Source organism: Melanaphis sacchari, unplaced genomic scaffold (genome assembly GCF_002803265.2).
Source record: "Melanaphis sacchari strain LSU unplaced genomic scaffold, SCAv2.0 Contig28_pilon_pilon, whole genome shotgun sequence".
NCBI classification, from domain to species: domain Eukaryota; kingdom Metazoa; phylum Arthropoda; class Insecta; order Hemiptera; family Aphididae; genus Melanaphis; species Melanaphis sacchari.
Window position 1 is genome coordinate 1,674,839 of NW_020271162.1, and position 25,413 is coordinate 1,700,251.

General features: G+C 29.5%; 1 protein-coding gene across 2 annotated transcripts in view; it reads right to left on the reverse strand.

Annotated features, from left to right (window-relative positions):
• Window positions 1-24,650, reverse strand: part of LOC112595682 — a 58,968-nt gene extending 34,318 nt beyond the window's left edge. The window contains exons 1-7 of one of the 2 annotated variants that reach the window (XM_025340980.1): window positions 24,410-24,650; window positions 23,878-23,948; window positions 22,799-23,604; window positions 13,686-13,896; window positions 10,933-11,246; window positions 6,922-7,107; window positions 2,583-3,008 (exon numbers count right to left, since the gene is read on the reverse strand). In XM_025340980.1, coding sequence (XP_025196765.1) covers window positions 2,583-3,008; window positions 6,922-7,107; window positions 10,933-11,246; window positions 13,686-13,896; window positions 22,799-23,534 — 1,873 coding nt within the window. In that variant the 5' untranslated portion in view covers window positions 23,535-23,604; window positions 23,878-23,948; window positions 24,410-24,650. The remainder of the gene's footprint in view (window positions 1-2,582; window positions 3,009-6,921; window positions 7,108-10,932; window positions 11,247-13,685; window positions 13,897-22,798; window positions 23,605-23,877; window positions 23,949-24,409) is intronic. The other variant, XM_025340981.1, reaches the window with a different exon arrangement.
• Between the last annotated feature and the right edge of the window lie 763 nt (window positions 24,651-25,413).

Genomic DNA, 25,413 nt, shown 5'->3' on the forward strand with positions numbered 1-25,413 from the left:
GGTTCTGCATTTAATTATCTAACAAAACTATTATTAAACAAATAATAATGAATGTAGCTTGCATCGTTTAATAATATAATACAAATACATTTTCATCACCTTATAAAGTTATATAGCTAAAATAATAATAATTTTCAATGTTCATCTGATAATCTCAGGTGATAAATTTTGATAGGTATCATTAACCTTGAAATCAAAATATTAACGCAAAAACATTTATGAAAATTACGAATGACAAATTTGATTAAATAAGAAGCTTCTGGTAGCACTGATACTACTGAGTAAGTAACTAATTCAATATTGATTAAATTCGACAAAAGCAAACATCTCTCTAACGATACTGTGATAAGTTATTTATACAAACAAATAGTCAATACATCAAATTATTGAAACTTTATCTAATATTAATAATAATAATAATAATTTTGATTAATTTACTCCATGAGGTCCCAAGTACAAAAATATACTAATAATTTTTCTAAAATATATTGACTTTTTTTTTTTAAATTATTTATCAAATATTCAATTTTTAACATAAATATTTTATATCTTTTGTTATTATGTCTTTTATATGCTAATAACCTTAGTTTTCAACGGTAATATTAAATAAATAATACATTTGCAATCATTTTTTTTTTTTTTATAGTGATTTATCTAAATCAATTATCAATACCAAACCGTGAAAGTTGACTTACCTCAGCCTACCATAATATACTTGTAGAATCATTTATGTTATTTGAAATGGTCATACATATTTATGTATGTACATTGTTCATAGAGGAAATTGATTTCGAGTGAAATCGTCATCAATAACCGAGTTATATAGGTATATACGAAAATCCGGAAGATCTTAGATGAGTTTTATACCAATTGAAATATGAATAACGTATTACCGTTCAGAAAATGCATATATATTAATAAATGTTTTATTTTTGTTAGTATTTATTCTGTAATAGATTTATTCAACTAATAAAATATAATTTTACGTCTTAAATTATATAAAATGGTTTTTTTTTTTTTTTTGTAATCCTACTATTAAATAGTTATGCATAATCAAGCTTTTATGGTAACAGAATAATATAGTGTAATATTAATACACAGATAATAGGTACTGCGCCGGCACTTAGAGAATTAAACAGCTTACCCATATAATTATTACGACTTGCACACGCTTGTGTGATATATGTGCCATAAACACAAGAGGATAGTATCCATGTGTGCATTTTGTGCAGAAGGTTAATTTACGTGTATTTTAGCATATGCACGCGGGTCTTGGTTTTCGACGTTTCGGCGTTTTTGTCGTCGCTACAATATTGTATACCACCCGTTAACCGAGGTCACTGATTAATTTATATTGGCCATGATCGGCGGAGTAGGTGGTAGTCGGCGGTCGAGCCACCACGTGAAAAATGGTGACACGAACAACTATACGTCCTCCATTGCCGCCAAGTACGAATATATTATAATATATGCGCCACAATCAACCACTATACGCGCATATATTGTAACCCACATACACCGTCACCCCCGACCACCATAAACAGATACACACACACATATCCTTGAACAGATACACACAAAACACCCCCCAAGCAGACATATTATATATATTATATAATGAGTGTTTTTGCCTACGTGTAATTAAAAACGACGTGTCGTTTGGCGGTGTAGTGTACCGTGCCAATTAATTACTCTATACGCTACATATACGCAAGGATACATAACCATGTACATAATATGGTACATATGGTATCTATATATTATAGATTATATACTTATACATATACATAAACACCGTACACACGTCACACAAGTACACGGCCAACGTTAGGGTACGGGTGGTCGATTTCAGGGGATCGTGGGTGTATGTGAAGCTATACTGCTATAACGTCCGCGTGTCCTGCGCCGTAGGAAAACTGTAGCTGTCAAGTGCATACACACGCTTTCGGTACTCGGCTGGTAATTAACGAGAGTCACACGCGATGTAGAGGGAAAGAGAGTCAGAGAGAGAGAGAGAGAGAGAGAGAGAGAGAGAGAAATACTGTGGATATGAAAAGAGAGTGGGATAGAATATTATAATATTATTACATATGTATTGTACGAAACATGACGGCTATTATATTGTTATATGATTATATTATTATTGTGCAGATGTTGGTGTTACGCCGGGATTTTCGCGAGTTTAACGCGTGGATTCGGTGATAATTTTGTAAAATATTATCGTGATATTATAAAAGCAACTATTTATTTATATTCCGAGAAGACTGTCGATTTTACACGTGACTATTGGTGTCCATATAATTATGTGAAATTACGAATAAACTTGCTATATTTTTCATGGTTTTTTATTTATATTTGTTTTGCGTCCAATTCATTTTTCTCAAAAAAATAATATAAAATATTATAGATACTTTACTAAATTCGATTTATGATCAAAGTTCTAGGAATGGACAGTTTGAATACACAAACGTATTCAATTGAACAAAATTGGTAAAAATATTCTACCAAACTTTTCACATAGCGATTTACATAACTGTATAATATTGTAATTGATTAAATTTTTAATAATTTATTCTACTTACAATTCATATCCACATGCACGACGGCTGTCAGCGAAGACTGACGTTGTCTCTGGGTCCAACGACTGGGATCAACTTCTCCACTCATATTTTCTTTTTCAATACTAGTATCAATGTAACTGGAACCACTGTTGGTAACAATGATTGAATATTCCTCATCGTCGTAAAAATAATTCCACACCCGACAAGTGAGCTCAGTGTGCAAATCGCTTCGTGTTAATCCTGTTAAAGTCAAATCTACTTCTAAAATTCCTTCCGAGTTGTCACCTCCAGTAGAAGTGGACGAGCTTGAAGTAACAGTTGCTGTCGCGTAACCGTCAATAGCAGTGACATCTTGTTGTTGAGCTCCATTGATGTCATCAGGATCATCTGATTCTGGTTTTAATAAACGGTTATCTCGAAACCATGCTACACGAGGTCTTGGTTTGCCTATAAAATAAATAATATAGTGAGTTCAAATCGAATGACTTATTATATTTATAAAATATTATTAATACTACTCGTTATATTTTATATTTAGTTTATTATAACGAATAAGTTTATAGATCAGTTTTTTAATAAAATTCAACAAAATAGATATAGATGTACAACAATAATAGCGAAATACCAACTGAACCTCATGTTGTAAACATATCAAATCGTATTATTGATACGTGGATGTATTATGTGTTATTGTTAAAATAAGGTAATAATATTTTCGAACGAAAGAGTCATTTAATCATTTTTAGATTCCCTATATTTTATACAATTTCAATACCTTCATTTTAAATGTTTATTGTAAAATAAAACTATTATATTTATTTGATTATCCTCTTATAGTTATACAAAAGTTAAGTAAATATTATTTCAAAAACATAAAACACCATTGGATGTTATATTTTTTCAATTACAGTAAAAGAACTAAAATATTTACATTTTTTTTTTTTTCATAGATTACTCGTAATTAGTTACTTAATGGTTATTGATACTATTTAATACGAAATACTTATAATTTAAAGCGTATTATAAGTGTACCTATTCGTTTGAGATCATTTAAGAAAAATCATAACATAATGTAGTAGAAAGATATATTCTATATTAACTTAGTTGAAATTGATTTAAATGAATTAAAAACAAATATAATATTCTATCTTGGAAATTTACAAATCAACAATGAATAAATTTAAATTTCTTTAAAGCTATTACATCACGGTAAATTGACTTAATTTGTATGTAATAAATGTATTTGCATAGCTAATGCGTACACTACAGTTAATAAAATAATAGTTATTATGTATTCACCATTTTATTGCAATTTCCCTAATTTTATCCAAGACTTCGAAAAGTATAAAAGTTTTCTTATTTATTATATTTAATTTTTCATATTTCAAAGTCTTGTGTGACACTTTTTGAGCTCTTTTACTTTACAAGAAAAGCAAACGTCATTGTAAATCAATAAATCTCTTGCAACGATCAGAATTTAATTTTCCATTTACTGTTATTAATTATTATACTTTATATGTACCTATAACAAAACATTAATTTGGATAATTTTTTTTTTTCATTATACCAAATTAATTATTAGATAATAAACTAAAATACTAAGAATTATTTTTCTTTACCAAAAGAAGCCTATAATTCATAAATTATGATTATCATAACCAGACAATCTAGATTAAGGTCGAAAATAAAAATTGTTTATAGGATATTTAATTATTTACTGTTATTCTGAACATTTATAAATCTAATATGCATTTCAACTTAGCTATTAAATATTAAAATATATAAGTAAATCTGTACTAAAATAGTAAAATTGCCTTAATAGCTACTTTTAAGTATCACCTAAGAATAAAAATGTACATTATATATAAATTTAAATTTAAATTCATAGACATTTTCAAGTATTTAGTATAAATAGTTATTAATTAGAGAAAAAAAATTAACTTATTAACTAAAGAAAATCAATAATTTTAATTAATAATTAATAAATATATATTTTATTAACTATTATTTAAATAATGACCATGTATTAAATTTCTATGAATGTATTTTAAAATTCTAATTCCATTCATCTGAATTTTTACATCATGTGTATTAAGAAAATGCACATTGAACTTAATATGATATTAAGATATCAAAGTTATAATATAACATGTACGAAATATTTTGTACAAGGTTATTTAAATTTAATGTCGCAAAAATGTCAGGGATTATAAATTATTATAGTCTTATATAATCCTTTTAAGTTTTGTAACATTAAATTTAAATAACTCTGTTGTATATAGTTATTCTATGTTAGGTAATAGAATGGTCAAAAAATCTGTAATATATATGTATAATATGCTATATTTGGACAATTATGTATCTACATTTAGCCTATTATAATTATGATTTATAATATGATAGGTAAGTATTAAATTATCTTTCATGAATTAATTTACTTATATTAATCTGTATAATAAAACAGTTCTTTATTTTTAATAGGGGTCTTTGCTCTTTTCGTTAATACATTTTGAAATAAAAATAAATAAATAAATATTATTAAAGAAAATAACTGTGTGGTTAAAACTTCATGTATATATTATGAACTAGTCTCACTACAATATTCACTCGATGAACATAGAATAGGATATATCATACTTTTTAACTTTAAGGCAATAATTGTTGTGGTATTAATAAAATAATTCCTAATATATTTCTTTATATAAAAAAATCAGTCAATATGCTGTTAATAATAGATATTTTGTTCAAAAATATTTTAGATACACTTGAAAATTAAAAACTGTTGATTGGTTTTGAGTTAATTTATCGTATCTTAGTACGAAAATATTTGGTAGAATTGTATTAAACATTTATTTTAAATCAGTTATAAAAATTAAAATCTATCTAAAAATGTTTGTGAAAATAAAGAACTAGTATTTTTTCATATTTTTGTTAAATAGATGAATCGTTTTATTTTGTATTTTGTTTATATAGTGTATTATATAAATATAAATACACATAAACTGCAAATTTATTAATGCAGATTTTAACGTTTGACGACTAATCTTTAGTTTATAAAATTAAAAAATATTAATACACATAATGACATAAAATTCTATTATTAGATAAAACGGTTTAGATATGTATAATCTTTGTTTAATTATTAAATTATAAAATCATTGTATTTAAATTATTAAGCTATTTTTGTTTCCCGAATAATAATTTCCTGGTAAAAGTGGATTAAACAACAAAAACACATTTCTATATAACCAATAACTCCCTCGATCTGCTTGAAATTTAAAATTAAAACTTAACAACGCTTCTACCCACTAAGGTTCTTGAACCATAATATTAACATATTTCATATTGTGTATAGGGATATACTAATAAATATTATTACTTTGCAATTTATAATATACATGAACAAAAAGGAATAAATAGTTAAGATGTTCTACTTGTTTACTTGGTGAAAGATATCATGAATACATTTAACGTAAACAGGAAGAGTTATTAATAAACCAACATTCACGTATTATACAGTATCTTAAGGTTTTTTTTTTTTTTGAGATAATTATTTTTGTTTGTCAAAAAGAATGAGATGAGCGTGCATGACCAGATGTCTTTATAGAAAAGGATAATTATTTATTGTTTTTAATGCTCAGGAGCTAAGTGTGGTTACGCGAATACATATATGTGTGGACAACTTCAATCTAACGTTTGTCGTTTTCATAATTAAGATACACGTATACACAATAAACATATTTTACGTAACACTCTCTTGGTTGGTGGGTGGGTGCATATTAAATAATATGGAAACGATGATAGCAATAAATAAATAATTACCGTAGATGTATAAGTGAAAAGACGGTGGTATATACCATACAGTCAGCGGGGGAATATTAAAGGCGATATGAATATTGTGCCGGGAACGACTGATAATGTTTACATACACACCGGCCCCAATATAAGGGCGTACGTGAATATCACTGCGCACAAAGACGACGAGTGTATATACTCCACTGCCTTTGTACTATTCAATATACAAAGACAGTAAAATGAATAAGCGTAAAAGATTATGGCCGGATTGTAAAATACGATGATAAACTCTGATGAGTCTGGCTATTTGTACCTTACGCGTGATCCTGTGTGCCGCAATATGGAAGTACGACTGTACTATTATTATTAATATTTTTAGAGAACGCGATAAATAACATTATTTTGAACTGCCTATTGTAGGATATGTGACCGATAACCTCTGTCCTAAACACTACCGAAAGATATTTTAGAACGTAGTACAATACCACTATTATACTATACACGAATGAGAATTTGATTTCAGCTATTATCCCGGTACATATTATTATATTAATACAAAACTAACCTCCATATACCCGGCAGCGAACACGCACATCCGATCCCTCGACATAAGGCCCCACGACCGTCGTAGTAGTCGTGGTAGATGCCTCTGACCCTCGATCATTTTTGCTATTAAAGTTATCGCCATCTTGTCGTCGTAATAGCTGTCGACCCGTGGCCAAGTCCATAATTTCCATGCGATCCGGTGGCACTGCGCAACACAATACATAGTATTATAATATGTAACATAAAATTAAAAGCACATGCGATTAACACGTCGCTGTATAATGAATTCGTTAATAATTTATTTACACATTTATATTACAAGCTCGTAATCTACATATCTTTATCTATCATCACTAAACCGATCGATTTCCGATTATACATTTATATGACGTATTTTATACATTATTTATTATTTATATCAACCCTATTACACATTATAGAAAACTCCATAATTTATCATCTACTCGGATATTCTTTTTGCGTACCTACCCTTTCCACTATAGTCTCGATTGACTAAACAGCAATAAAAAAAGAAAAAAAATACTGTGACCTAGGGGAGACATTCCGAATTCCATTCGCAGAACTCAGTGACTGCTGTTATAACTTCCGTAACAATTTGCCATTTTACCGCATTCCACTGTCTCCACGCCCGACCAACTACTAGTAGGTATCTACATTATTGTTTTATTGCGATGGTATTGCCCGGATTGGCAATGATTGCAGCGGAAGATAAGTAAATTGTACCCGACCAATACAAATGTATGCGGAGACGATTAATAATTTTGAAACTGCAAGTCGTGTCCAGTTACAGGGCTTAATAGTTAAAGACGTGACTTGAGTACAAACAAGACGATTGCGTGCGCATTACTAAAGCATGGTAATTATTTTTGTACGTGCAGCTCGTCTTGTGAACACAACAGTGTTGTGTTCATCATCACATCGTCACAATTATGGTAATCGTTTTGTGGAAAAAGAGATTGTATGGTTTTACCTACATAACAAAAGTGACAAAATAATCAAAGTACATATTTTTAGTTTTTAAATAAAAAATGTCAATAATAACAAGATAGATAACTAGATTAAACTGAGTGTATGAAGACGAAAAAATAGGTTTTCGTTAAAAAAATCATTTTTAAACTTTGGTCTTGGTATCCTGATGTATAATACAAACATTTACCTTTTTTTTTTTTAACAAAATAAATATTTTTCATTATTTTGTTAAACATTTTTACACAACAAATCATAAAATTTAAATAAATTTAAATATTTTAGGGGAAATAATAAACCCGTTTTTAAAAATATCAGTGAATTCTACCATAAAAGAGTAGGTAATAGGTATTAAATATTAACGACGGAATCCGATTCAGTATATTAACTTCAATTTCATATTATTACACGTAATATAATAATATTACAAAAATCCGTCTTTTTTTCTTTTTCTTTTTTTTAATTTAACATTCTTAAATCATTGATAAATCATTATTTTAGTATGGACCATGGAATCACACATATGCGTTAAAGATATGATTTATTAAATGGAATAATATTTTTGCAACATTCGAAAAACGAACCCGAGCGAGATGTTATCAAATCAATTATGAAGAGGAAAATAATTGAGATTTTTTTTCTCCCATAAATTAGAATAACAGTTATATAGTGCTAATATGTGCAAGAATGAGAAAATTAGTTTTTTTTTTGTTAATAGATTAATTATTATTCATAGAATCGAAATTGGTTGATTAATGTATAATTATTTTAGTTTTAAATAAATTGCCAACATCGCTCGTCCTTTGTAACGATTACTGTATAATAATGGATGTAAAGGAATCAACGAATCCCAACTACCACCGTTTCGATTCATGACTGTCTTCTGTCATACAAAACCTGCCATCACCTTTCCACCCTTTCAACGCCCCCTCGATCACTACCTCGCCTGCTCTTATTACACTCTTTTTCCCGCTAGCACCCGTGTATACACCATCGTTCGCGGTATCATTTCATTGCTACTCACCCGCTCATGGTTATATTTCCTTTAAACTCTCTTCTTCCGACACCAGGCAATGAGGAAAATAATAATAATAATGATAATAATAGTAATAGCAATAGTAATAATAATAATAACAATAATAATAACAACGACTCTATATAGCTCACCACCAACATTCGAGAGCTTTTCATTTCACCCCCGTCCCGCCAGTCACGTCATTTCGCCCCTTCCGCTGCTGCTTCTCTCGACAACACTGCCGCAGCGTCCCCATCCCACGTGTACCACCACCACCGGGTGCTGCCACCCGAACGAGATCGATATAGCAGCGCGCAAGTACACTCCCTTCACCGATACCCGACCACTACCACTCTCACCCTAAACCATCACGACTTGCCAAGCCACCGCTCCGCGCGTTACACGTCGCCCACGCGCGGTCACCCAGCGCGCGCTGTCGTCAAACCCTGCCCGGACGCCCGTCCGTATATTCACACTTCCTCCGTCCAACTGTCGCGCCGCCAACACCTCCCCCACTCCCCACCATCACAATGACGACGACCGTCCAAAAAACCCATCCACTTTGTTCACCACCATTCACTCGTTCATCCTCGGTCCACCCATTCGCGTGTACACGCGCACGCCGCTGCGACATAAGTACAATGGCGTAACCGGCTTCCGCGCAGTGATCGCACACGTAACTGACGACGGCGTGTCGCAACATTTATACGCGTGGAATTCCGTGGACAAACCTAGTCGATCTGCGTCGTTGCGGTATTCGACCAGACATAATGTAAAATATACGCTTCGCTTATAGGTAGTAGGTACCTATATATGCTATCCGACGCGGCCGCGGCGGTGATGGATTTCCACCCGGATGTTTTCATGCTATATATATAATATATATATATTATGTATATATATAATGCACACACACGTGACCCGGTGGCGGGTGCACGAACCTATCTTTCTTCCACTCCATGTCCACCTTTCATATCCCCCTCACAAACACACCTAACCCACCCCCTATCACCTTTTTGCACTGAAAAACTAAGCAACAACCCGAGCAGAAGTTGAACACACCCACGTATTATAATACGCGCCAAAAGTCTCATTCCCAGTAACTGCTCGTCCTAACATTTCAGGCCACCCGACCTGTAATCTCCCGTCGCTGCCACCCCTTGACTACGACCATTATTACTTATTAGTAACACCAAACAATTTTCTGCCTTTATTTGTATACCTATATATATATAATATATATATATATATTATATAATTTCATGTTTTGCTAGAAATTATATATACGAGTATATACATAGAGAGAAGGAGAGAGAGAGATTATGATAGAGAGATGTATTCTTACGCTCAGCACCAAATCCTAAACTTAATCATATTAATAATGGAAATGTCTAAAGAGCTCTTTCGGGAATCCCTATAACAACGTTTTCTGTAGCATTAAATTAATTATAACAAATTACATTATTTTTCAATCATTTTAATTTGATTTATGAAAGTTTTAAAATGTAATTAATACCACGAAATAATTTATTTATATTGTAATCACACATCGAAATGACGAAGTATAAAACATTAAGCTAAAATATTATAATATGGAATTTCCAATTTTATACAACGTCGAAAAAAAATAATAATTGGTAACAAAGTTTTATCAATGCTACGTCATATTTTTTGATTTACAAAACACTACAAGTTCATCGATTTGATCTTAAAATTAAATGTAAAATATCTGAAAAGGACGTACGTGTACTTGAAAAATTGATGATTCCTTATAACATTAATTCGTTTTACATTGTATAATTTTTTGCAATTTTATCATATAATAAACAGGTATCAACTTTTTTTTTTCAATTAACTCACTTTTTTCTTTTCTTTTTACACATCGTTAAAAATGTTTTAATATATTATATTATTTATTGCAACTCTTTTAACTCTTTTATAGCTTAGTTTATGTAACTATGTATCGTATCTATAGTAAAATAATCCTAACATATAATCATGAATTACGAGTAAATGATATAGACTTACCAATCACAGTTAGATTAACTTTAGAATTGCGGGTTTGAGCTAATCTGAAATCAACTCGGCACCGGTAAAGGTGAATCGCATCTTTTTCACTGACTCTGTCAATTCGCAATTCCGAAGAGTAGTATGTTGACACAGTCGATTTTTTTTGATTATTTATTTTCGATTTCAATTCTTCTTCTGTTGTGCCTGCGTTAACATGAAAATGTGCTCGGTCACCAAACACTCGTTGATCAGACCATCTTTCTGCGCCCGTGGTCATCAAATGATATGACGTGGAGTCATAAGGCTGATGAGAAGAAGATCTGGCATCCACGCTTAAATAATTATAAAATTAAAAATATTGCAACAATAACCAAAAAATGTGTTAATAATATAATTGTTTTAATAATTTTTATACGATATAAATTAACAAGTCATACAAAGAATAACTTGTTAACTGTTGATAGTTAAAAAATAAATCTAACCTCAAATTTTCCAATTTTGAAAAATAGAAAAAAATATAGAGAAATTTGAATATTTAAAAATTTATACAAAGGTGTTATATTCTTAACCTTTTATTAAAGTTGTAAATGTTATCAAAGTAATATTATTTAATTAATTTTACTATAAATCACATTTTAAACGCTTATTAACCAAATATAGACAATGGATGTTTTTAATAAAGTAAGAATATGACTTGTATTAAAAGTAAAATTAGTAATTTTAAATAATTACACTGTATATCAAAAGAAACTTAAATATAATACACTGTAATATTATTCTACATTTTCCACAATTTATAGTTAAATATTTTTCATAGATACTTCATATTTACACAGTTATGAAAAAAAAAAATATATATATATATATATATATATATATTATAATTTTCCAATAAAATAATATGATTTATATAACACTTTTAATGATATAAAACCATTCTTCTCAGTTAAACTAATGAAGTACTACGTATTGTTCATTTCAAAAATTATGGCTATAAAAAATGTGATTTGGCACGGTTAAAACATAATATACACCTAGCTTATAAAATATAACATTTATGTTGTTATTGTTATATCATATAAAAGAACTTCAATCTTCTTACCGGAATTTCATATTTTTCATTGACTTTTTTACTTTGTTTTTAAAATAATTTTAATTTAATTATATTTTAACTTTACATTATATAAATGGTGTTTTTAATCTTATTAGATAAACAAATAAGAATTTTTTTTTTTTGTTATTAATTGACAAGATGTCAAAGTTTTGTTCATGATATTATATATAAGTAATATGTATAAAAATTCTTATAAAATAAGAACTTTATTTTAAGTTTAAATATGGAATTCAAAATTAATGAATTATTAGTCATAACTTATACAGAAAAGTGTCTTATTAGAAATGTGGGTTTCACAATAAATTGACTTTTAAACATATTGTCAAAAAAAAAAAAAAAAATAAATAAATAAATAAACATTTAAATTAAATTAACTATTAAAATACATATTTGATATTTTCATAAAAAAAATTTCCATGATAATCTAACAATTGAACCTATATTATACTCATTGCGAAAATTATTAATTTAAATTTTAAAATGATCAAAATCAAAATATATACTTATTAGAAGGATAATTTAAAAATTTACATAGTTTATTAGTTAACACAAGATTCAATTATTTCAAGAAACCTACATCGAGCAATGCTTTTGAAAATACCTTAATAGTTTTACGATTTCATAATTTAATTACAAATAACGAAGAAGTTGTTTTATTTTTGCATGCCTATATCTATACTTGATAACTATAACTTCCTCTTTTTCAAACTTTGAACATAACTACATAATCAATATTTAATGTTTGCTAAATGGTGGCTATTTTATATTTTCCTTATTTGTTAATCTTACGTATTATATTGCAAAACTTAAAATTCGTATCCAAGTCATATTTTTAAGAAATATTCTTCAATTTTTTTTTTAATAAAAAATACTCAGTTCAGAAATCAAAGAACATAACATTTTAACTTTCAATAACAGTATTTATTGTAATTCATGTATTAATTATAATATTATACAATCTGCATAACTTTGAAAATTAAGGTGTCTTAAAAAAGAAATTTTAAAGAAGTTTAGATTTAAAAATGTTATTCTCTTTCATTTTTATTATAGTCATTAACCGTCTTTTATTAAAATTTGAAGATAATATGTGAATATTTCTAGAAAATACGAACATAATAAGTTTTGTAATGATATGCGTAACCACGTAGGATATTTAAGCCAAAAGTGTAAATATGTATCTACTGGTATATACTCGTAAATTTATCTTAATAAGGATTCAATAATCTAAATAAGTATTATATTTTAGAAGTATAGTTATGTCAAATATTTCAAATTAAATATGTAATTTTCTTTAATAGTATAATAATATTAGATGTCAATGAATCTATGGGAGATAAAAACAGCTATGTTACAAACTACATATTATTATAGACGTTTAAAAGAATTAATTTATGATATTGTTGACGAGTAATATATTTTGTACTTCAATGTCATGTAAAAAATCAATCATGATTAATAAATAATAATAAAAATAAGTTATCAATATCAAAATTAAAATATACTTATTTTACCTATTAATTTAAATTTATATTTTATTTAAATATAATTATTTTGCACCGTGTCTGTGTTATCATTTTTTTAAAGATGACTATACATATCTTAATCTATGAAACGTGCGGATTTATTTATAATTAAATGACACTAAATTATTCAATACCTGTAAATAGGTGTGCCCAGATCATCACGGTACCATAAAACCAGTAGAACTGCGTCGCGTAAATTTGCACCAGATGCAAGGGAACTTTCACCATCGAGGGGCGGTGAATCAACTCCTGAATCTGATAAATCTTCTTCGTCGGATACCAATGATATATCACAAGGTAAACGAGCTTGCTGCCCCGCGACTGCTCTCACGTGGTATACTGGAACTATAACGTAAAACATAATATGTAGTCATAAAACAATTGTAGTTGCATTTAAATATTACAACATAAATAACAATAATGGGGGTCACATCCATTGAAAATGATAAACAAAGAAGATATTATTACAAAACTAATGTGTTTTACATTTAAGAATGTACATAAATATGTAAATACGTATATTTATATTATAATTTCAGTAGGTATAATATATTTTCATAGAATTTGCTACCATTACAGTTATTAGTCAATTTAATCTAAATATCCGCGTGATTGGTTCAATATTTTAATTAGAATAGATACAGAAAACTGAGTTATTTAACTTAAACATCAACTACTATTCCATTGTTTTAAAGATAAATTTGTCATTTTACAAGTGGATTTATTGACTAAACAATTGTTAGTAAATTGTTTTAGAAAACAAACAAAATACACTCAATTTTAAATGCGTCAATTGAATCCCGAGTATAAATACCATATTTATTCATTCATAAAACATGAATTTATTCATTTAGCGCATAATTATGATCTATGAAACAAACAAGAATTTTAATTTTTTAAAGACTAACTAAATTATTCCGACATTTTATGTGGTATATTTAGGAGCTTAAGTGAATTAAAATATTTAACATTTTACTGAAAAGTACTTATGATGAGCTATCTTAATTTTAATAAGAATGCGACAGACGGTAGTAATGATACAAACGACAGTGAATTTTGGTGTGCCGTTTTATTCTTAATGATAAGCACTCATTTTGACAACTATTTGTAAACTAAGTAAACTCGTCAAAGTATTAAAATATCCACATAATTATTACCTATAGTTATAAATATGAATTGACTATATTTAATTATTGTTACTGCTTACTTATAAGTTAATTAGAATATCATTATCAGTAGTAGATTTTAAATATAAAAATTTTGATTTAAAATAAATTTAAAAAAAACAACTTAGATTAATAAAATTTATAGTTCAAAATTATTTATAAGAATGGTTAAGTTTTTATTACATTAATTGTTATGTTTTGTTTTTTTTTTTTTATTGATCTACATTCATAAGTTATTGGTACATATAAAAATTAGGTACTATATTTTATACTTATTGGTAATGCAGTTTTTAGTTAGTATTACCTACTTGCCATTACATTACTACGTATTTGGTAATTGATAAACATTTTAGAAAACTTTTGAGTTTGTAATTCGTTTTTTATTATATTTAAATTTTTATATGACGCATTTTTTTTTTGTGTATCTAGTTGATTATTAATTATCGTTAGTTATAGAAAACAGTAAACATAATGAAAATTTGCTGCAGCTATGAATAACAATAACAATAAGAATTCGACATTTACATATTTTACACTAATCCAGTAACGGCAGTAACCATTATACACCTTTTAAACGGTCTCAGTAATCGCGTAATAATTATCAGTTTTCCTCAAATATCATTTAAAACATATCTTACAACTTATTAATAAAACAATATTTTTAGTTTTAAATTAATACAGTTTGCATAAATACAGTTATCTATGCTAATACCAGATTTATAGCCTAAATGTATGTAACAAATATAACGCTGAAAATTAGTTTTTTGGACTCGTTACTTCACTACCATTTAAACCATTTAATAAGGTAAGTTATAACTAAAAATACATAATTGAATAAATAATATAATAATTAAATATTTTTTTGAATATTTTAATTGGTTTATTTTTGATTACGAGTACCTATACATAATAATATGTTTTTTGGATATACAATTGTATATAATATTGTGAATAATTTAGCGAATATAACGAAATGAATAATATATAAATGAATTCCTTATTCTATTTTAAGTAATTTTTGTTCATTTAAGACATGCACCATTAACCGTAAGATTTTTTATCTTGTAAAACCATCTTTCTGCTATGCTTAATATTGTTTTAACTTAATTACTTTGTTGTTACTTTAGATTATGAGTAGACTTAAAAATGTGAACAAATATTTACATTAGCATTTTCTAGACATGCAATAATCTTAAAAATATTACATTTCTTTTGAAATATTTTTTGACATATAAAAATTTAAAGTTTTCGTAGTTTTTTTTTTTTAATTTAAGTATGATAAAATTTTGACTGTGAATAAAAAAACTTTTAACATTTTAATACATTATTTGTACAGAAATTAAAAAGTATTGAAAATACATAATCATATTTTTTTTTTTTTTTTTATAAAAATTTAAATTCGACCCTTGAAAAATTTCGTCAAAATAAGAAAAATGTATGAATTATTTTGAAGTTAAAACTGTATACAATACTTAATTTTAATAGTTAAAGCTTGAAGATATAATTCAAAGTCCCTCAAAAGCTATTCTATTATTAACCTGAAAATCTCCAAAATTTATAAAATAATTTTTTTCATAGACATTAAAATTCATCATTTAATGAAATTGGGTATATTTAAATGAAAACTATATTAAAATTTTATTTTGTATAGTTCATAAAATTATACTCATAAGAGTTATAGAAACTTTTCGTCACTACTTGTGTTATTATTTAATATAAATAATTAAATTATCAGAATATTTAACTAAATTTTTAGCTATTTTTACCACAGACCTGTATTTACACCGTTTTTGCTTAGAATAGTTATTCGTATGTAATGATTTAACATTTAACTTAATATACAAGTTTTATTGACCTACTCAAAACGAGATACACTCCATATTTACTATACAGCCGAGTATCTTCCCTAAATATTTATCATATTCTTTCTTGATGTTAATTTAAAATACAATTATTAAAATAATATTTTAGTTGTTTATCATCATTGCTATCTATCTGTACTTTTAATAAATAAATTCTTTTTAAATTGCATTTTAGTTTCTACGTAATATTCTAAAACATTATTTATTATTTTTTTAAATACATTATCTAACAGATTGAATGTGATGAATTATAACTAATTTTCACAATATAATAATTTTAAATTGAATTTACATCAACATTTCCAACATTTTCGCCTTAGTGACTTACCCACAACCCACAGTAGAGTAGAGCCATTATATCTACTACACATGAGTTACTCGCGATGTTTTTTTAATATCCAAGAACTTAATATTATATTTCATAACCATAAGTCCACGAATACAACATATTTTTATTATACCTAGTAAGTAATAATGTTCGAAAAATTTCTATTTACAACATACTAAAAAATAGGAAATGGTATATTATTATTTTACATCTGTGCATATTTGTTAAATTTAAACATACTTGAATTATTTTATAGATGGATAATAGTTATTAACTATCTAAAAAACTACAATAGTACTTAATATTATTCATTTAAATTAAGTTAACGGAGTCATTCGGTGTATGTTATGTTTTATTTTATACAGACATTTGTTTTAACATGATACAATTATATGCTCTAGTTTTTACGCAATACTTGAAAGTTGAAATATAATTCTCTTGTATTTTCTTCTTTTTTTTTTTTTTAATGTATGGAAACAAAATTTTAAAAATGTTTTCTCTCCCTATCTCTACGATGAAAACGGAACAAAAACTCACCAACGCCATCGTTTAAAAAAAAAGTAGTTGCTATAACTGTGACAGTGTAGTGGGAGGAGGGGTGCGACAAACGGGATGCCTGACCGGACGCCCGAAGCCCGTTTGCCTGTATCAAGCCTGATGATTTACCGACCCTTTTATCCGAGACGTACGCTTCTTGCGAGAAAAATAACATTACTAAATAAGATGGATATAAAACGCTTTAAGAACGCCTATTTCTTTCCTTTTTTAGATGGTTTAAAAAAGAAAGAGTGTTTTATTTGTATCTATCCCTTAAGGTCCGGTGCCGACCAGTCCACAAAATTTAATTCGATTATACATAAATTACAACAATAATAATTGTCACTAATGTTATTGTAATAAGTTAGAACCTGTAATAACCACTCAAAGACGTCAGTTAAATTTTTAGTAAAAGCGTTTATATTATTATTATTATACAGATAGTAAGTACCTACTCAAACAATTAAATTCATAAGTAAACTAGTTTTTTTTCTGAGTAATTCAATGTAAATAAGTACTTAAATATATCCGATCAATAATTTAAAAGTTTGCATTGTTATTATTACTTGTTTTAGTACTCATATCTAACGAATTGGTAAAAAAAAAAATCAATAATTTGTTTCCATCACGCATTACTTTTTTTTGTTAAGTTTAAATATTTAACAGGTGTAAATATTTACACCTAATACAAATATTTCTGCTACCATTTATAAATTAGTTTGAAGTTTAAGTACCATACAATTTCAATAGTTTTTTAAAATGTGTTCAAATTGCAATTATTTGTTGTTTTTTTTAATTTCTCGATCTCAATGTGTTTCAACTTTCAGAGCTAGTAAATTTTAACATTTATAATATTGTACTGACTATATCTACATAGTGAATACAGACATATCAAATCCATTACACTGTTTGAATTCAAGAATTTAACCAAACAGTGACATCAATAAAGGCAATTAAATAATAAAAAAAAAAAATAAATAATTTTTAGAAATTATCTTTACTTGTTTTATATTAGACTAAAATTAAATAACTAAACATTAGTAATTTGTAATTTTTATATGCACGAGTATAATTTATAATTTCTAACATTAATTTTAAGTTATTAATACTTCGATAAAAGTATTTGATAAAATCAATAATGAATATTTAACCTACTTTGGCACTTAGTAAAAACAACATATTAATAATATATATATAATATATATGTATATCATAATAATTTATCTTTAGTGTAATTAAATATTTTTTTAAATTAATTGAATAGATTCAATAAAATAACATAATTTTTTAGTAAAATTTGCACTTTAAAATATGAAGTACGTTAATGATTAATAACAAACAAAAAACTATTGAAAAGAGGTTTGACAACAGAAATGTTGATTTTTCGATTTTAAAAATGTAAAATACCATTTGTATTTATAATATAAAATCGAAATACTTACATAAATGATATAATCGATAATTCAAAATATGTAAATGGTTATTGTGAAGTTTTATGAACATTTAAGCACATTTATTAATTATAGTGGATGTGTACTGATTTTTTTAATTAATTTATTATTTAACATTTTCAAGCTAATGTTTAACTTTAAAAAATTAAATATTCTACCATATTACCAAATTTTTTTATTAAATATAACAAATATGATAAATACAATACAATAATAACACTGCCATATATGATGACTTATTTACCTAATTAAAATCAATAAATATCCTATGTTTTTATAATTATGAAGTATTTTTGTTTATAATAAGTTAACTATTATTTTTAAAATATATTTTTGAAAGAAAAGTGGTATTATTATTCCATTATATATTCTCGTTAATCTTTAAATATTATTCTTGAAAAATAATTAATCTGCTACCGATTGCATCTAATACGATTCATATTAGATTTAAAATAAAATAATAAATATAATATTATATAAAATTACTAATAATTGTAATTTATGTAAGAAAAGTTCATATTTTCTAGATACTTTCGTGAGTTGCTAGTTAGCAATTTTTTGATATTAAAAACAGTAGCTTGACCTAAAGTTCCTTATATTTACATCTTAAAATAAAATTAGCGTAATTAATAGATTAACTAACTATTGTGTTATATAGCAGAATTATTTTGCAATGGTGGAACCTATGTTTGTTTTCCATTAATGAAAAAATTAAAATTAAATTAATGAAATACTGTAATATTTACTTAATTAAAATGGTTACATACCAATATAATTATTATAATCCTCTAAAACAATAAAACTCGACACCACTAAAATCCGAAATAAAATTAATTTTTTTCAAATATTTCAATTATAAATTTAGTATCAAATGTTATTAAAATAATAATCCTATTTGTTGAATTTAAAATGTTTAAAATAAACATTTTGACAAGTCAAATAAAACACTGCTTTAATTGAGCCATTACTTTTTATATTTTTATAAATCGCTGACATGTATGTCACATACAGTTATAATGATTATACAAAAGTCCCAACATATTTAACACTCTCCTTACATATCAGTACTTGATATTCGATATACAATGATGTTTGTAACTGTGTTATTGTTATTATAAATTTAAAAGAAATATAAATCATTTCATATAAAAAAAAAAGGTTTTCAATCTTAGCTCAATTTAATATAGATTCAAGTATTGTTTTATGTGTTTAGAGTTCTTTAAAAATAACTATTATAGCAGGAATAATAAATAATTAGATTAACTTTGTTTAAAATATCAAGTCTTCAAAAAAATGTAGAAATAAAATAAAATAATTTTGCAGTTTAAACAAATTTATTTACACAATAATTATGATCGCATAACAGTAAAACAGTTTTATGCAAAAAAATCTCAAAGAATTAGAAAACAATTATAAATATTTGGGTTGAATATCTAAATCAACAAATAATCTTTATTAAAGTAGGTAAAGTATATATTTATTTTTTAATCTACATACAGATTTTACGTGAAACAATTCATTGCTCCAAAAATGAGATAACAACACACTTCATTGTAAAATTAAAAGCAGCGAGATAATTTTAGTGAGCATTTTTCATTTATAATGTCTGTCCTTAAATATACTTATTTATAGTTTCGTTTTTAGAAATCTGAAATACGTAACTATCTTGCTTTATTTAATCTTAAATTTAGTGTAGATTTTAATGCTGATTCTACGCTATAAATGTATTTTCACTATTATTTAATAAAATATTAACTTTAAGTTGGATAATTTTAAATGAACATTTGGTCACGTACAGCTAGAGGCCAAATGATGATTTAATTAAAATCAAAATTTGCTCTATCCAGTTATCTTATATTAAATCATAATATTTAGTATGTGAATTATTTTGTCAATTATCTTTACTTCATGAAAATAAATAGGTTTTCTGACTAACTGAAAAAAAAAACAAAAATCTTTCATTCAGAGATAAATTAAATATCTGATAATTAGATTATATGGCTAAAAATGGAGGTAAGTTTTTTATTCAATTAATTTGTTCTTAATATAATTAGCCACTAGCCGCAATATAAATTTAAATAAACTATTGTTTAAGAAGTATTGCATTCGATTATTGTTTTTTTTTTCCATGGTATTACTTAGTTAATTTCGAGACTGGTGTGTATAGGTAGTTAATCGCTTTAGTCCTTTAGTACTTATAACTTTATAATTTAACAATCGGTTAACACTACAATGATAAATTATCCCATACAGGATTTGTATTATTGGTATTTATGATGGCTGTAATGATAAAAAAATGTCACGGTACCTGAACGTAATCAATTACAATGGTCAGATATTATGGAATCATTAAACCACTGTTCTACCTTCTTTAATGTTTTAACAAGGGAATCATTAAAATTATTATTTAATATATCACAATAATCTAATGCATAAGAACCTAACATATCAGCATCGTTAAAAAATTATAAAACAAATATCATGTACTGTTTAATATTAATTCAATATTACTTATAAATTATTGTTTACTATTTTATACGGTCAATAATTTTTAAGAATATTAAAATGTCAAAATATATTATACTAAAATTCGTAAACAAAATGTTAAGTGTAGCATATTTAAACTTTTATATGGTTAACTCAGCGCCATTTCAACACCCTTAACCAATTCAATTTTATAGATTTCTGGCTTATTTTTTATTGTAACAGTCAAGCTCAACAAATGTTTACGACACGTGAAAATGGAAAGCTATCATGCGGAGGGAAGGGTATTATTACACTTATTATAGTGAATAGTGATACTATCACATAAAAACAATAACGAAATATTGCGCAGATTTATGTGATATTGTTAAAATTTATATTATAATGTATACTATACATTACCAGTGGAGATTAAGGTTACCCTTCGAATACTATACATGGGAATTTTTTATAATCGAAATTAATTTCATGTTTGAACTATCTATAAATTAAAATTACAACAACAACAACAAAAACAACAACAACAACAAAATCATGGCTTTAGGCTTGAGTTAAATAATAAAAAAAAATAATAATTAACTATAGTATATCCCTAACTGCCCACCTCTTGTTTTTTTAAATACTAGCGTTGACGAAGCGATTAAAAATGTTGGTCCAAAAATTAAATATAATTGGAGCACTGATTTTATGTGCTATAAAGTATCATAATATGACGTACAGGTAAGAATAATATGAAGTAAAAATCATGAAATATTAACAATAGCCCCTCTCAAATCATTTAAATCTCCAAAAAGTAAATAAAAAAAGTTATTATAATATTTGTATTTATAAATATTGGTCAAAATATCGATAGAAAAATACTGTATAGGTATCTACTTAGAATATTTTCTTATTAATATCAGCAAATATTATGACTAAAAAAAATTCCTTATTTTCTTTGAAGTGCTTTGTAAATGGCAACCGACCGTCTTTGTTTTAAAAATAAACTATAAAAAATCGAAGGACTTTGCTCCTGTCATATAGTCGGTTTGAATTCATTGAATTCAATAGGTCGTTATAGGTATACAAAGTAGAAAAAAAAAAAAAACAATTTTGAGCTAAGAATGCAGACAATTTGAACTTAAAACCATCGTAAAATAAAATCGCTAACATGTATTTACGATATATGCTGTAAGAATAGTTCTGAAGGACGTTTGTAACGTAATCTATAGTGCAATTTTAACAACAATAAAGTTGTTCAACGATAAATTGGTGACCCACCACACCCCTTCTTACCAAAAACAATATCCGATTTCCTCCGATACGCATACAGATCTTATTTACAGCCACCGGTATAAGCATACCGCCATAAAGGGTATACGCATTATACCGAGTATGCGGTTATAAATTATAATATGATAAATGTTATTATATATTTACCGTCTTTGGCGGAATGCGCAGCTCGGGCGAACGACGCGACGACCACGACCACCGCGTAGAACACCAACAGCCACCAGCAGCAACTACTCGTCCACATGTGCAAATGGTGCGTGTGATGGTGACGGTGCCGGTGCACTCGGCGGTGGTGATGCTGGTGGACGACGTCGGTGACCGCAGACGACGGTTTCGGCCGCCAACAATTGCCGAACCACTGCTGTTTGCGGTCGTGCAACTGCCGCCGTTGTCGGTGTTCGGGTGACACGTCGTCCGCTGCTGCAACTGTGGCGGTGTCACCGCCGCCGCCGCCGCTTTCGGAGTCCGCGACAAGTCGTCGCCGGACCGGATGGTAACCGTCTGCGGCACCGTCGACCGTCGCGTCGATGTCCGAATCCGCGGCGTCGCCGCCGCCCGTTCGGTGTTTCGTCCAATCGGCGGGCGCTTCAGCGTTTTCCGGCTTTTCGCCGCAGTCGCGCGTCACCCAAACGGGCCGTTCCAAATAGTGGACGTCGCCGTCACCCAAGCTCGTTATTTTTAGTCCGGCCGACGTCCGATCGTCACCGTCAACGTCCCGTTGACAGCGGCTGTCACGATCGCTATCGCCGCCGACAAATGGTCCGGTGCCACATCTCCCGTGATGGTTATCGTGACTCTTTCGCACCGCCCTGGCCGTTTGATTAATTTTGACTCGTCGTCCGTTGACCGTTGCGGGCTGCTCCGAAATCACCGCCATCGACATATTTTTCGACGGATTCGGCGTTTCCACGGCCTCCGATTATTATTATTTATGAATCTACACAACGATGTATCTGTGCAATAAACAAAAAAAAAAAACAAAAACGAATAAACGTCGTGGGTTAAACCTCTGGTCATAGGCGCAATTAATGGTTGTTGTTTTTTTTTCTCGAGGGTCGCTAACGGTACGCAACACATGAAACCCATTCTCGCCATCACTATTACAACACACACACACACACACATACACACAGAAAGTAATTTTCGATACAAACTATATAGCGGTTTTGAATTTTGATTTTTCGATGACTCTTACATATAACTACGTTTAAAAAAAGTCAAATTACCTCGATGATATATCAATCATAATGTCTGTCTATCAATAGAAAATCACCTGCAGTAGTACAGTAACAACGACCTAGAGAATAAAAACAAAAACAGCAGTAGTATTTACGATTAAACGGTGTGTTTATATCGCGCCTATGCCCGTGGTTTATAATGTTTGTGCGGTGGGCACATAATTTAACATAATATTATATACATTATATTATATTTATTATTATAGGATATGTGATGATCGCACGTGCCACAACACTATATTATCGTCACAACGATATTCTTTCGTTATGTTATTGGTCCGTCGTCGTCGTCGTGCCGTATATGTGTGTGATCGTCATAACCGAAAAATCCGATACGAGATCGTTTTGTTTTTTTCGAGTTTTCGCTCGCTGTTTTAATAATACGACAGACGGCGACGGGGGTAAACAGCACACCTTTACAGGTACCTACTGTACTATAGTTATAGCAGTTTATCATGCAGCACAGAGTACGTGTGCGATTTAACATTAAAATAACATACGACAATGTCGTAGGTACTACCTTAGAGCCCGTGTGCTCGCATCGGACTACGCAAACCGCTCGAAACGCACGCGACGGTCTCGTCCGCTGGACGGCTGTGGCCGGTGCGTGTGCTGGTCCGGTGGTCGCGTTTGCAGTCAGTGTATATCGCGGCGCTCAAACCGGTCCGCGCGGCGGCGGCGGTGGACGTGAGACGACGGCGTTCATCGCGCGTGTGGTAACGCGAGGGGCGCGCAAAACGCGAGATCTCGTCTTCAATCAGCCCTGCAAACGCGGTGACGACGACGACGAAGACGTGTCGTACGGACGCGCAGTGGACGCACGCCGCTTCAAGTTGCGCGCGCCCTGCACTGCAGTGCCGAGTCGCCGGGCAGTGGCCGCGACGCCGACGACAGCGGCTCGACGGCGACAGACGGACGCAACAGCGTTTGACCGCGAGACCTGCGTCCGGCGATCCCATGGCCGTCGCCGTCTCCGTATGTCTAAGCGGTGCGTATATGTCCGACGGTGAAAAGTGATGCGTATAATGAATTTCTATGAACGCGGGACGGGCAGCCGATATACACGGTGCCGGGTGCAGTGCGGTCGCACGAGACGACGACGACGATGACGACGACGGCGGTTTCTCGCGATCGCGCGCGCCAGACACTGACACGTTGCCGGGTGGCGGTGAGGTGCGGGTGAGGAGGGTACGGGGTTGCGAATGACGCCGCGCGGTTTGAAATGATTAAGTACTGCGCGCGATGTCCGCTCCGCGTCGTTGCCGTCGGTCGACTACCACCGCTGACGCTAGCGCACGCCGGAACCCATACGGATGCACCCTCCCACGGCGGCCGAAGCTGCTGCTGCTACGAGGCTGTGGCGCTCCCTGCTTTCGCCGTGGCGGTGCCGCTTGCGCAAACCACCCGGCCCCCGGCGTGTCGCGCGCGCGTCCCTCCGACCCGCACCGTCGTACGCCAACCGCTCACCGCACAACGCTCCGGGCACGGTGTTCGCGCGGTGCAGGTGGACGCCGGCGGTGGCAC